The 14,849-nt window shown below is 38.4% G+C and overlaps 1 protein-coding gene across 3 annotated transcripts in view; it reads left to right on the top strand.

Annotated features, from left to right (window-relative positions):
• The window catches only part of LOC117943966 (complement C1q-like protein 4), a 19,589-nt gene extending 5,866 nt beyond the window's left edge, over positions 1-13,723 (top strand). For 2 of the 3 annotated variants that reach the window (XM_034870426.1, XM_034870425.1), the window contains one exon: positions 13,131-13,723. In XM_034870426.1, coding sequence (XP_034726317.1) covers positions 13,131-13,310 — 180 coding nt within the window. In that variant the 3' untranslated portion in view covers positions 13,311-13,723. The remainder of the gene's footprint in view (positions 1-13,130) is intronic. The other variant, XM_034870428.1, reaches the window with a different exon arrangement.
• Positions 13,724-14,849: the final 1,126 nt, after the last annotated feature.

The following is a 14,849-nucleotide window of genomic DNA, read 5'->3' as shown; positions in this document are numbered from 1 at the left end:
ACACACACACACACACACACACACACACCTTTACCATCCACACTGGCTATTGACTCCTCATCCATTAATTGTCTTTTCCATCAAATAAATTATTTAACCCAATTCAGGGCTGATCTTGCCCTCACAGTTTCATTGCTTTCAAGTGCTCTTGTAGCAGAGTGAATGGGCTAGGTCAATGAGAGAAACCTTGAGGATAACACTGAAAAAGTTTGTCAATTTACAGACTTTTTGAGACATTAATCTATCATCATGACTGTACCATTCTTTCTGAATGGGTGTTAGATTTGATTTACTCATTATGAGTGGGGAGGGTTTTTTGATCATGCACAACAAAACAAAAACATGTAAGAATTAAATCCCAACCATACCAATACAATGGCCACTTGGCAAAAAACACTTATTTATGATCTTCAATGTTAAAAGGAAAAAAAATCTCAAAATTAAATAGCACAACATAAAACATAAAACATAGCACTTTCAAGCCGGGGAGCAAAGTTCATTTCCTGGAGAAAACTAAATACTTTCACCCAGGAAACGTGTGTTCTTTCCGCTGGAGTGTTTTATCCAAACTACAAGCTTTCTAGGCCTTTTATTGCCTATACTTAAAGTAATGGTTCAGAGTAATTTCACCCAAGGGTCCTTTGCACCACGACCTGGAGCCAAACAATCCCCCAAAAGCTTTTTACGCGTGGGTCAAACATCGAGCAAGTTAGCGTTATCAGCTACTACAAAGAGTTTATGGACTCATTAAATGATGGATTGGGAAGTTTGTAAGTACACCAGGAGTTTATTTAAATAACACTTGCCTGCTGGCTTCTGCTCTCTGCTGCTATGGCTACCGGCAGTAAGATGAGTGCTTAGGGACATCTACAAATTACAAAAAAAAAGAAGAGATTCAACAAAAATATTTATTAATTTAACTTATTTTTTAAAGGTAAGTGCTGTAGTACAGCTAGCAGGAGACAAGTTATAATTGAAGTAAGTTTGGAGACACTAACTTATTTAATCATTAAATAAATAAATATTTTTGTTGTATCTCTTTTCGGTGTTCTAATTTTTCGACATCCGTAAGCTCTCGTCTTGCTGCAGCTAGCAGTAGCAGCAGAGTGCAGAAGCCAGCAGGTTATTTAAATAAACTCCTGGTGTATTTACAAACTACCCAATCCATTGTTTTATGAGTACATAAACTATTTGTACTACTGTAGAAGTTTGGTATCATTTCGAGCATTATTAGTGGTGTAATTTACAACAGACACACTTGGTTCCAATAGTGCCTGCACTAAGCTAACCAGCTGATAACGCTAACTTGGCCAATGTTCGACCTATGTGAAATAAGCTTCTGGGGGATGGTTGGCTCGAGGTCGTGGTGCAAAGGACCCTAGGGTGAAATTACTCTGAACACTTTAACTGTTGTCGCCGCATGACGCTCACTTTTCCTTCCAATGGTCCCTGATAGGACCGCCATGGTGTTGTCTGTAGCAGTGGCGTAGGCAGAGATAGTATTTTGGGCGGCCCAGTAAAAAAGTGAATGGGTCATTTTTAAAAAGACATAGAATTAGCAAAAATAACAAACTGAAAAGACAGCGACAATTTTACCTTCCAACATATACTGCATTACAACAGCAATAGCAGTACTGTCTACAACATGTGCAACCAACAAAGCTCAGCCTAAAAAGTTTGTACACAACAATATAAACAGAAAACTGTTGATATTAACCTATTCAGGCTAAAATATATTCACACCCACAGAACCAGCAGCATTGGCTCTGAACAGCGCTGTTATGAAATTAACCATTTTATTGCACAAAGAGGCAACTAAACATGAACCCAAACAGCAGAGAAGGCGTTTACATCAGACAGAAATTGCACTCTGAACATATCAATTTATAACAGCACTGTTGCTTCAGGACTATCATGAGCAGCTAAGGCGCTACCAGCAGTAAAAGAAAATCAAAGAATGAAAACTTCCAGCCCAGTATTGTTTGAATCATGAAAGATATGATGAAAAGTGTCTAGCAAGGCGCCAAATCTTAGACAGTGTATGGAGTCCACAGCAGTAACAGGATCAAAGAAATCTAAAAACTAGCCTACGTCACTCACAGACAATTTATCTTCTTATTTAATGTGGGTAAAACAGAAAAGCATTTCAGCTAGAAGCCATTATCAGTGTTTACGACTTCTGACTAAATAGGAAGGTTACTAGGTTACCTAAATAATAACGCAAGAAGCTTGAAACATGTTTTACTTAATGTTACCTCTGTGAGGGCCTCCTCTGTCTATAAAGCCAGCTAGCTAACGTTAGCTGCTGAAGGCAGCCCAGAGAGTCCGCCTGTTGTTACCAGAGCAACCATCTGTGTTCCGGAGGCTTCCTAATTGTTTGATCCTTATTCTCTGGTTCAAACAGTTTTGTTTTAATCTGAGGAGAAGAACACAAAACTACAGCACTTCTGTTTCTATTTCTTTTTTTTGTACATACACACATTTTATTATTTTTCCCAACAAAACATATTTTTATCAAATTTGGCTGGAGGTGACAGCGAGTAAGTGGGCGAGTGCCGCCCCGGCCCATTACTGACTACGCGCCTGGTCTGTAGCCAACTGTCAGTCACCTAGTGGCAGCTAAACATATATATCAACTGCCACTGATACAACAAAGCTCTCTAGCTAGCGTCACAGAGCTCTGTACCAGCTTAACACATCTACCAGTCTGTTAGATAAGAAGATTAACAACATTCTCATGTTTCCATATAGAAATATCCCAGGAGCTAGCAGCTCTGTCCAAAGATAAAAAAAACCACCTATCATAAACTCTAAAGCTCATTGATAATTATAATACTTAACAAATAATACTTAATAATAATTAACTTCATTAACCATTACATTATATTTTTTAACTCCATCAAAGGTGTCTTTAAACAACTTGATGGTGATGACTGAACACAATTTTACCAAAGGGTAATTTTAGCAAATCAAATAAGAAGACACAACATGTAAATGAGACAACTTTATTTACCTGGAAGCATGTTTCTCTCTCGTCTTTTGGTTCAGCAGTCTCTTCAGTCAGCACAGAGAGACAAACTGATAAAAAAAAAAAAAACCTTCATCAAACTCCTATTCAGAAAGCACACAACCTGTTGATGTAATGGTACCAAAAGCAACAGTAATGTAAGAGATAAATACTAGTGCTGTCATACGATTTAAATATTTATTCACGATTAATCGCATTAATGTCATAATTAACTTTTAACATTTTTATCTATTCTAAATATCCCTTGATTTCTTTTTATCCCATTAATTTTTTTCATTTTAGTGCTCTTTTCAACATGGAAAAGGCGATTGGCTTGCTTTGTGCAAACGTTTTTTTTAATTGAAAACATCATTGGCATATAGCCTTCTGCAGTGTTAAATTTGACGTGTAACATTCTCACTTGAAGCAGTCATTCACACTTTGAGCAAATAATCTCTCACACAATGTAACACTGTCCATCATTAAAAGCGTGAATAAAGTACTTTGACAAGGGGGCGGGGAATTTGCATCAGCTGTGTGCTTGGCCATCAAGTGGTATTTCAGACTGGACGTGCTGCGATGATAGCTCAGTTCATGACAAACTACAAAACACACAGATCACTTTGGTCTTGTCAATCAAACCATTTGGCTACTTTTAAAAAGTAAACTTTCCATTCAGAATCTAATAGGCATCCATTTGGGAGTCTCATGCTTGTCATCTACTCAAAACGTAATGTCACTACTCTTTGGCCGTCTCGCAAGCCCAAACAAGTGTGCGCGACGTGCCTGTTGTTTTGTTTCCGGTCTAGCTATATCCAGTGTGGTGCTCTAATTTTTCTAACGTTACTAGTTGTTGCAACAGCATGTGAAAAAAACTAGAAAACTAGAAAAAAAACTAGAAAAGTTTGCTAGGCCAAAAAGAACGTTAATTTTTTAAAATAAAAATGTACGCTGTAAAAAGGGGAGTGCATCAAAACCGTTAATAACGCGTTTAACTGACAGCACAAATAAATACTGAATTTTAAAACACTACTCATACTGACAGTAAGTAGTTGCAATAGTGGAACAATAGTGTTTTTTTGCATTACTGTCCAACACTGCCAGTTGAAAAATTATAAATATAGATTTGTCCATCGTATGCAATGTTACTGACTTTGACTTTTGAGCTTTTTGGCTCGTATCTGTGTGAGCCAAAGGGTTCTATGAGCTCAGCAGACTAGACATATGCATTATGTGCCAAACTGTTATGAAAAGCTAAGCTCACATTCTGTCAAACAATATGTTTTTGTGTGTGTGTGTGTGTGTGTGAGTGTGTGTGTGTGTGTGTGTGTACAACAATTGTCAGACAGATATGCATGGTGTTGATCAATGTCAAAGGGAGCTGAGAATAAGATCCATCCTGAGGAGAGATCACTGCGGGGATTGACAATTATAAAACACATCAGTCTCCTGTTGCCAGCTGAGATGTGTAGCTGATGTGCAAGTTTTTGGAGAGATAATTCACTCAATGAAATGAATCTTCTTCATTCATCGTGTCCCATAACTCATCAAAAGATTGGTGTTGAGGTAGATGACCTTTTCAATGGATATATAATTCACCACCAATATGTACTTTGCCCTTTACAGTGATGAGCATGGTGAGGAAGGGTGGAAATTTATAGCTTGTTGAATATTGGAGGAACTGGGCTGGTCAGTTTGATTGTCTGTAGTCCTCCCCCCCCCCCCCACACACACACACACACACACCATCATCGCATGACAAAAGTGTTACCAACAACATACAATCTGCTATTGACACACCGTTGCTGACCGTGTTATGTGTCTGTGGCATTACGTTGGATCTGACCTGCTGGAGGAGGAGACTGGTTGACAAAGCTGTGCCTCATTAAAGCCCAACGAAATGCTCTGACATGTGGCTCAACCTTAACAATGTAGGGTGTATAGGTAGGAGGAAAAGGTGGAGAATTAAGGTCTGGAGTAAAGATATATTTAAGGTGACCACGTTAAGAGTTGTAGATGTGTAGGTTCTGATAAAGATGCATACGTTGTTTTGTATTATAGTGCATGGATTATTGTCTTATATTATGAGGGATTAAGCATACATTTTTTTAGGGTGGCTCTCAAGCAACAAGTAGCAAAGTACACACTGATAACCAAGGTTCATAAGAAATTTAGCTAATAAGATATGAGCTAATTAGATTATAACATCAAGTACAAATTGTGGTGATGACTTGAAGCTTGGACTCAATTAGAGGAAAGGAACGCCTTGACTCCACTGGTAGGTGTGATCTGGCTCCTGTGAGAGGTGGAGGCACTGATTACCATACGTCAGACAAGGTGTCAATATGGGCCTCATGTGGCACTTCATTAGACAGTTTGAAATATATTTTATTATTTACCTTTTAGGAGCCGTGTTTTTCCCCGAAGGTTGTGCGTGCTGGTAGAATAATTAATAATCAAGACAAATTTTCTATGTGTTGCATTGCTTTAATGTCAGACACACTGGCCTCAGATTATAATGGGGGAACCTTTTGTGATAAAGCATAGTAGTCTACCTTTCCAGGCAGCATTTCTTGAAGAGCTACAGTTCCTCTCATACACTGCAGCTTACCGTGGTTTTCTCTTCTTGCCTTTTTCTCAGAACGCACTTTTATTCACATGTTCATGCACACAGCCATTATTTGACTACATGTTTCTGTTATAATGGCTGAGGCCATTATATTCTACCAACTAAAACAACCCAGCTTGCCTGTTGTTGTGCCTTTGTTGTGCTTTCCTTTGGCCACCACATTATATCATTATTTCTCCTCATCAAGGAAGCAGGATTTGGTCTCTTTCATAAACTGCATTTTTTTGCAGTTGGATAGTGGCAGAGCTAACATGAACAATGTTAAAAAGCATATTTTAAGAGTAGGTATATCAGAATAAGCTATTCGCACAGGACTAGCATTACCTGGGGACTTCTAGTAACTCATTGTAGCGGTTGTTTACGATTTCTATTCCTTACAAATAAAGTAAGTAAAAATGTCACTGAAAATGAATTAATTAAATGTCATCTCTGAAGTTTTGTCAGATCCTTGCCATCCTATAGGGGAGGGGGCGTGGTAATGTCAGTAAATTTGTGTGAAATACAGACTTAGTTTATCCTGTGCCAATTTGCTCCACGAAACACAGACGTGGGGGGCGGGGGTTAACTTCTAAATCACATGAGGTCCCTTAGTAATTCTAGACCTGTTCAAACAAGACTTTAGAGGGATATTAACTTCTGACCTGTGAACAGATTTGCTATGATGAGTGAATATTGCTGTTTGTGTCCCTGTGCACACACTATTGCAAAATTCACATAGGTAATGTGAGATAGTGAAAACTATTTCAAAGAGGAACACTATCTTTTACAGAACTAAGGCAGATGCTCTGCAGATAGGCCGTCCAAAGAACCTATTAAATCCAATTAAGGCATCTCCTCTACCCTCAAAGGTTTTAATCAACATTTTGACACCTAAGGTCTGTCAGTGTCATGGCAAAATATTAACATTTAGTATGCCAATTAGTGTGTGAGTTTCCATTGAAAGAGAAGTGTTACATGTCGACCTGCACAATAGAAACAGGATGGTACACATGGATGGAGGCAGAAAGAACACAAAGGCTTTTAAAAAAAGGGCCAATTCAATCGTCCTTCTTCTCTCTCCCAGTTTACTCTTAGAAGTCCCACAGGTAAGTTTAAGAGACGCCATCTCAATCGCCTCGCTCCACTCTGAGAGGTCTTTACATCACAGTGAATGAATCCTGTCAGTTTTATTACCAAAGGATCAGGGAACCACTGTGAAACTAAACTAAACTGAAAAAATAACACACTACATTGAGAGCCCGCTTCCCCAACCTCATTTATACCCCCCTTCTCTGAAGCAGGCATGCTTGATCAGTTTGGAATCCAACAGGCTCTCCTTTGGCTTCCTTTACCCAAATCTTGTGCTTAGACTGTTAAAAGTGAATGCAGCTGCTCATCCGTCTGTGTGTCCTTATCCACATTTCTGACTAAGCAGCCTCCTTTTCATTATGCATCCTTATTTTCTCTTGACCCTACCCCCTGCTCCTATCATTTGCCTCTGAGACACAGCTCAGGTATAAACATTACTAACATGCAGTTTGCTACTGGGTCAATACACATTAAAGTGAAAAAAGTCTCTGGCTAAATCAATTTGAAATACAGTATGTTAGCCCTTAAATATGTCACACAAATCAGTGGCACACAGCTGAAAATGTAGATTTTATTGAGCATTTAGCACTGTGTGTGAATTATTTCTATGCTGTCAATTTCCTCCGCAGCCTGTCGCTCCCACCTTTCTCAGTCTCTCTCTCCACATTTATTGTTGCCCCCTAATGAAAAGTGGAGGCAGTGTAATCTTCTCTTTTGTCCCTTGGGTCTCCCTCCTGCCCAACAGCAGCAGATCAAGTCAGAACAGCATTTGGCCAACAGACAGAAATTCACTCCCTTGTCGCTATCAATCTCCGCCGCTGTTGACAATAATCCTGATTTGCCTTTCCCTCTTGTTTCGCTCCCAAAGCCCCGGCGCTTCCACCTCCTGCTCGCTTCAAGAAAACAAGGTTTTACTGTGATTGTTGCTGACAGCCGAACCTGCAGATTCATCTGTGCTGGATTCAGTGTCACAGATCTCTGCAATGCATCAGCTTAGGCTCTGTCCATTAATTTAATTTGACAGTGGCAGATGAAGTATTTAGATCATAAAATTAAGAAATAGCACCAATACAAAAATGTCAAAATTATTAGTTAAAAGTGTAAGTATTTCACTCAAATTAAGTAAAAGCCCAGATGTGTGAACCTAAAAAGTAAACACCTCTCCGTAAGGGGTTTAAAATAAATTGCAATATATGGTTACATTTCACAGTTTTTTCAAAGCAATTGATGCAGTATTTTTTGTGTAAATTGTCAGATTGTACAGTGTACTGTATCACAATTAAAGTATGCACAGAAAAGAAATGCCCCTGATAATTACATTATTATTACTATTATTACTATTATTGTTGTTATTATTATTATAGGCCATTCATTATTATATTGTCCATCCTGATGCATCAATGCATAAAAAGCATTATACTGTTGGAGCTGGTACTTTCTATAAAATTGTAATTTCAGAATTCATTTTTTATGTAAATCGTAATCTGAAAAGAACAATTGTAACTCCAGCTGTTAAATAAATGTAGTGGAGTAGAAAGTAGCATCAAATCAAATTAACTAAAGATGCACTTTCCATCACTGATAATCTATTTTACAATAACTCAAATAATATACTCTTTACACACACATACATTATTTATTTGATGTCAAGAAATATTTAATATAAACAAATAATTTAACCTGGCGACATTTCCCATCTAATTTTTTCTTTTACTGAGTACAGCTCAGATTACTTTTAATTCATAGTTAATTTATGTCCCCATTGTGGCAATAACATTGATGATGGCTGTGATGATATGTTTAATGCCATACTTCTAAATATGTGTGCATAAAATGTATAAAATAGCTAACATGTCCACTGGATTAGTATATGCAACCATGAATTAATCATAAACCTAGCACATTAAATGTCGCCACAGTCTAGTGGAGTCGAGGCTAAGTAAACCTACGTGTCTCATAAGGAAGTCAACCATACAAAGACATAAATAACATTGTGTCCTTTTGGCTGGCAAATATAATTAGCTGATGTTTATGTTTTAAAGGCCATTTCAATAAGGTGGTGTGAATATCACTGCTGCAACTTACAGTCTGTCCCTAAGATGTGGGTGATACAGGTAGGCAGATCCCAGTCTTCTTTACTGTAATGTGCTACATTCAGTTTAATCACATACTTTAATGTTGTCCGTGCACACGCAGAGATGTAAACCAGTTTTAATTGTAATCTTGTGCTGTGTTCGTAGCAAGTTACATCAGCCTGTCAGCTTGTAGCTCAGCTGATACTGTCAGGGGAATCCTGCCGTTCAACCATGAAGACAGATGTTAGACGTGCAAGATGTCAGAATCTCTTTACTGTTATATTTTTCCGAAAAACCTATTAGGTCTCCTCAGGGAAGCTGCTCAGTCCCTTGGAGCAAAACAGCCCAACAGTAAAACAACAAAATGTCTCATATGCAGCATGGTTTATCTTAGGTGTTCACTTGAGATTCATAAAAAACAAAGAGAGCTGCTCTTATCAAGATGTAGAGAGAGAGTGTACGTGTGTTTGTGTGTGTGTGTGTGTGTGAGTGTGTGTGAGAGTGTGTGTGTGTGTGTGTATGTGTGTGTTGAGGGGGGGGGGGGGTCTTATCATGACCTCCTGCTAGTGTTTCATGGGCCCATTTGACCACTGTAGCCTATCCTGTGCCCCATTTATTGTGATTGTATGGAGTTATTGAGGAGTTGGACCTATTAGGTGGGAAGCTGCCATGGCTATTCCGACTAACAATTACCATAGCTTGCAGCCGTGTAGATCCCACCCTGATGCATCTGGAGGGAGGGATGGGTGAGGGATGCTGCTAAGGGGAAGGGTCCTCAGGAGACCTGCCACAGCAACTTGCCGTTAATCAATCCGATTTAGACCGGACAGGGACGCACTTAGTCGCTGCTCCCTCCAACACTGCCATGGCAGGGAAGAGAAAATGTGTGCGTGACCTGAATCTCATTGGAGTGTAAGGACACAAAAAGATGGATAGATGTGTCCGGAATGAAGAGATAACGATAGGGTAGATAATCGGAGAGGGGTGATGGAGGGGGTGTGAGGTGTGGAGGGAGAGACAACAATTAATGAAGTGATGTGAGTTGAATTAAAACAAAGGAAATGTATTGATTCATTTCTGTCTCAAGGAGGGGAGTAAAAATGTTCATCTTCTCTACATGGAATAAATGCTTGTATGGAGAAATATAACAAGATAAAATCGGTGGAAGAAAACTCATCTTTTAATGGAGCATGAGGAGAAATGGATAGTTTGTCTTATTTGATTGATCTTAGCGATCACAAGAGAGTCAGGGGAGCTTGATGACTGGTGGAGATGATGGACCCAGAGCCGGAGACAAGGATGGAGTGAGGGTATCATATTTGCATTCATTAATATGTATGTGCTTGTATACTTTATTTTCCACTATTAAATGGATCTTCTGCTTGAACAATTGGTTACTTACCCAATGATGCAATGCAATTTATTATAAGCGGATTTGCTTACTGGGTGCATAAATAATTTGGAACCTAACTTAAACACAAAGATAATGAATAAGTCTGCCCTATTGCCATCATAACAGCTCTTTACCCATGTTTAAATGAAGAAAAGCCAATTGTTTGAGTATGAAACAAAACCTTAAATTTAGCAACTGTGTCGTCCACCCAGGCCCCCTGTCAGGAATTAACGTCATAAGGACAATTTCCACATTACCACAAATTATCACATATTATAACAACATGTATGGGAGAAATATGATATTGGAACATGAGGGCATCATTAGATCTGCTTCCAATGGTATCATATTTGTGTTAGCTGCTATGGAAACATGTACAGTAATCGTCAGATGTAACTAATTCTTCTTACATGGCTGGTCATACCATTAGAGACGCAACACAATGTTTAATCAGACATCCACACACATGAGCCTGTCCAGATGTCGATAAAAAAGTGAAGAATTACTTATTAGACCGTAATACTTTTTTAAATTGTGTCAGGCTCCAGGTTCTGTGGTCTACACACCAGATAATGCATGTTTAGTGCATTGGTTTTGAATACAAGCAATTGCAGGATGGCAGACATTAATGCCAGTTTTATGAAGCTCATAATGTCAAGCTCTTGTTGTAACTGTGTCATAGGGGTGGTGATTACATTGTTGGTTATTTTGAGGCTATGATGTTGTTCAACATTCTTTGTCCTTGCCGATGCATATTGTCTATTTTAAGCATTTTGTAAAAATTGGTTAAGTTTAGAAAAAGAATGTGATTTGGGGTCAAATTAGTACATTTGTTACGTTACTATGATGTAATTCTGCATGGGACATAAAACATGACATAGATCCATTTGTTTCAATTGTTCCATAAAGTAAAATAATACTTTTTTTAACGGCTCACGAACTCTTGTCTCCTGGTTGAAAGTCCAGTTTGTTTGACCCATCCATCCCCCCAACGTAGCCCCTTAAACAGAGTGTGGCGCTCTTGTACTTTTTTACCTTACGTCCAGCTTTGCTTTGGTTTTAGTGTCTGGCACACGCCAGCATTATTTTTGACGACAGCAAACAGATGTTTTCAGTGAAAAAGCTCTATAACCCCACCTTACGCTACACATACCAAGCACCAAGCAGTAGGCAAACAAAGTAAGCAACTGGCTGGTGAACATTGTGGAACATAGTAGCTAAAAAGACATATTTTCCTCAAGAATTGGTGAGCAAAACAGAACTAAAAAAAATGATGTTTCAGAACTTAGAACTTAGATTCATCAAGTGACACAAACACGATTCAATGCTAATATTGCTCTGTATCTACTGGATAAGTGTGAAATTTGCAACTCTTTGCCAACAAGTTCCCTATACCAACTTAAAAGGTAAAAACATGTTAGCCTTGTAAAGCTGAAATACCTGTTAGTTAATAGCCTATATTTGCCAGTGACTGTTACTAGCTAATGACATTGATTAACAACAAAGACATGTTCATATGTATGCAGCCGGTGAGTGTATATCTACACGCTCGTTGCCTTTCTTGTAGTGGTCAACAAATTAAGTGATGTCCTCCCTGAGGCTATCTTGCAATCTTCCTCCGCCTCTTCTCTGCAACAGGTGGATCAGGTGTGGCAGCGACAATCCTCTGGAAAAATTGAATGTTGCTACGAACGTTGTGTTCTCAAATGGAGGTTTAAGGCAAAAGATCAATCTCATCTATCTATCCAGTGGGCAGGAAGGCATCTGTGCTGATCACAGTATGAAACAGGAAATAAAATGGCACCGGTCACATCTAGATGTGAGCCTGGTTTGGCTGGGATACTGGGATAAAATGAAAACGATAAAACTATTAAAATCACTAGCCTACATAAAACACTAGATTTGAAGACATTTTATTTGTATTAATCAATAGATAACTGGATTGTATAATATTTACCTTCTTCACATTGAACATAAAGAATTCCACATTTTTCCTCAACCCTCAGATTAACAGTTAGATGGCTGTGTTGAACATGCCTCCATTACAGGTGATGATTAACGTTTGGGGGCAACAAGAGGATCAGAGATTTAAATAAGAGCAGAGAGGATTGTGGGAGCCGAGGCCTGCAGAGATGCATGGATGAGATTAAAAAATCAGTTTTCCTTAAGGAAATATTATAAATTGGCCAATGAAAATCATTAATCTTCAATATTCACTAATGAAAGTACATACATCCATAATCCCAGAAACATGAAAGTACAAAAAAACGTAATTAAAATTATGTATGTATATAATTATAATTCATAGTTGTTGTTTTTTTAACAATTTAATGAGCTTTATTGACATGAAAGTTCTGGAACAATGTCAAGAAAAATAATGTAAAACAAATGTGAAAAAACAAACCTTTTTTGAGATGAGTGAAATTCTGGTCATAATATCGGCATCTGAGCATGATTGTACAGATCATGTCAGCACCCCTACTATAAAATTCATAAACACTGTTCTACACTTTCCTCTGTTCAACTTTAGCCAACCTCCTTCTCTTTCTTACTTTTTTTTAAAAGTGCAGATGTTCTTACTGTTTTTGCTCTTCAAAAAGCTGCGAAGCCTAAAACAATTATGTACTGTAAGTGGAGAGTTGCATTTTCCCATCAAGCTCTGTATTGTTGAATAGGTTTTTCACTTAATTAAAACTAACCTTGAGTTGAAACATCAACTCTTTGTCATACTGTATATGGTATGAAGATGGTCAGATTTATAGATATTTTATACCAGCGCAACATATGTAAAATAACGACTGTGAATCACTGCTCTGAACATTGTTATATATCTATCTCCCTCATCTATTTACTGTTTATAATAAAGGCTTAAAATGATCTACTTTCTCAATAGTATTTCTTTATTTCTTTTTCATCTTTGTAGCCTATTAACATCATTTTTTTAAATCTATGCTTCAGGTGAGGGCCAGTGCAATCGCTCAAGATGCAGACCAGAACTACGACTACGCCTCCAACAGTGTCATCTTGCACCTGGATGTGGGGGACGAAGTGTGCGTCCAGCTGGATGGAGGCAAAGTTCACGGCGGAAACACCAACAAATACAGCACGTTCTCTGGCTTCCTCATCTACCCTGACTGACAGTATACTCACCTTTATATACTCTCTTTCTGTAATCAAGCAAAAATTGTCCTCTCCTCTCTTCATCTAACACTACCACAACTACATTATGTAATCTGTCATTTCATCGCTCTTCAGTACACAAAACATGAAAACATGTAATAACATGATCATTGTTAACAAATTTGTTTAAAAAATGCATATAATATTGTATATATTACCAGTTAGCAATCTGATACACACTTGTGTAATCATTATTCAAGATACTCATGTACAGTAGGCTATGTGTACGCATGGGTAAAACACATGATGCACATCTGTTTTTACATTGACACACACACACACGGCACACACACACACACACACATACACCCACACACACATACACCCACACACACACACACACACACACACACACACACACACACACACACACACACACACACACACAACTAAATACCTAACCTTAACCCTAAACATATCTTAATATTAACCCTAATCCTAAAATCAAGTCTGGATTTGGACCCCACGAATATAGTTAAAAAGACCACACACACACACACACACACACACACACACACACACACACACACACACAAACAAACACACATACACACGAAGGCTTGCTCATATAAACTGAACTTCTCCTATCAGTTGCTACACTGAGACAAGATGACCATGTCAGCCACTGGTCTGAAATCAACTACCATGATCTCTGAATGTACACTGTAAATCGAAGTGTGTGTACTTTGTGGCTACAGCCTGTCGCATTTACTGTGAGATGAACGAGAAAAGTCACGACTATATTGATTGCAGCTCATAATACAGCCAACACCATGAACAGTGTGTTGTGTGTCTATGTTCATGCCGATGTGCGAGCAAAAGCGTATGTTCACCTTTCAGTTTGTGTCGAGGATTAAAAGCATCGCGTTGCTGTTAGTTTGACTTGCACAGTCCCCGGGTACTGTTATGGGACGGGCTGTCAAGTTGTTGGTAACAGTCCCTTAACATACACAGTACAGAGGTTTAGCTATGAGATTTACCCTGAGCCAGAGCTCATGGCATGTCCTGCTAATGATCTGAGGCTACAGCCTATCTGTCCAGTCACACTCACATCTGGCACCCACTGTTTGCTGTATGACTTTGCTGAGATAGTTTGACATTTTGGGAAATATGATTGTTTTCTTTCTTGCCAAGAGTTGGATGAAAAGATTTATACCACTTTCTTATCCATCTGTTTACTATAATGCTTTGCTTAGCACAGCACAACATGGGGGTTAAAAAACGTTTTGTGTTGTTTGTATTTCTTTAAACCAATCACACTCCTCTGGGGCGGCGCTGAGCATTTATCAAATGACGTTGCCTGTTTTACTGCCACATGCCATACTTATAGGTTTTCTGTGCCTTACACTGTCTTTTTTTCATTGTTATGCGTGAGAAACTCCCGACGACATGAAAAAGCTGATACAAACAGCAATCTGATGAGGATTTCTTTTGATAGTCAACGCAAATGTTATTACCTACTTAATGAAACAAAAGAAATAAATGCAGATGCTTTCT

The sequence above is a fragment of the Etheostoma cragini genome, chromosome 4 (genome assembly GCF_013103735.1).
Source record: "Etheostoma cragini isolate CJK2018 chromosome 4, CSU_Ecrag_1.0, whole genome shotgun sequence".
Classification (NCBI taxonomy): domain Eukaryota; kingdom Metazoa; phylum Chordata; class Actinopteri; order Perciformes; family Percidae; genus Etheostoma; species Etheostoma cragini.
Note: the sequence above shows the minus strand (reverse complement) of the source record. Positions and strands in the feature narration are given on the sequence as shown.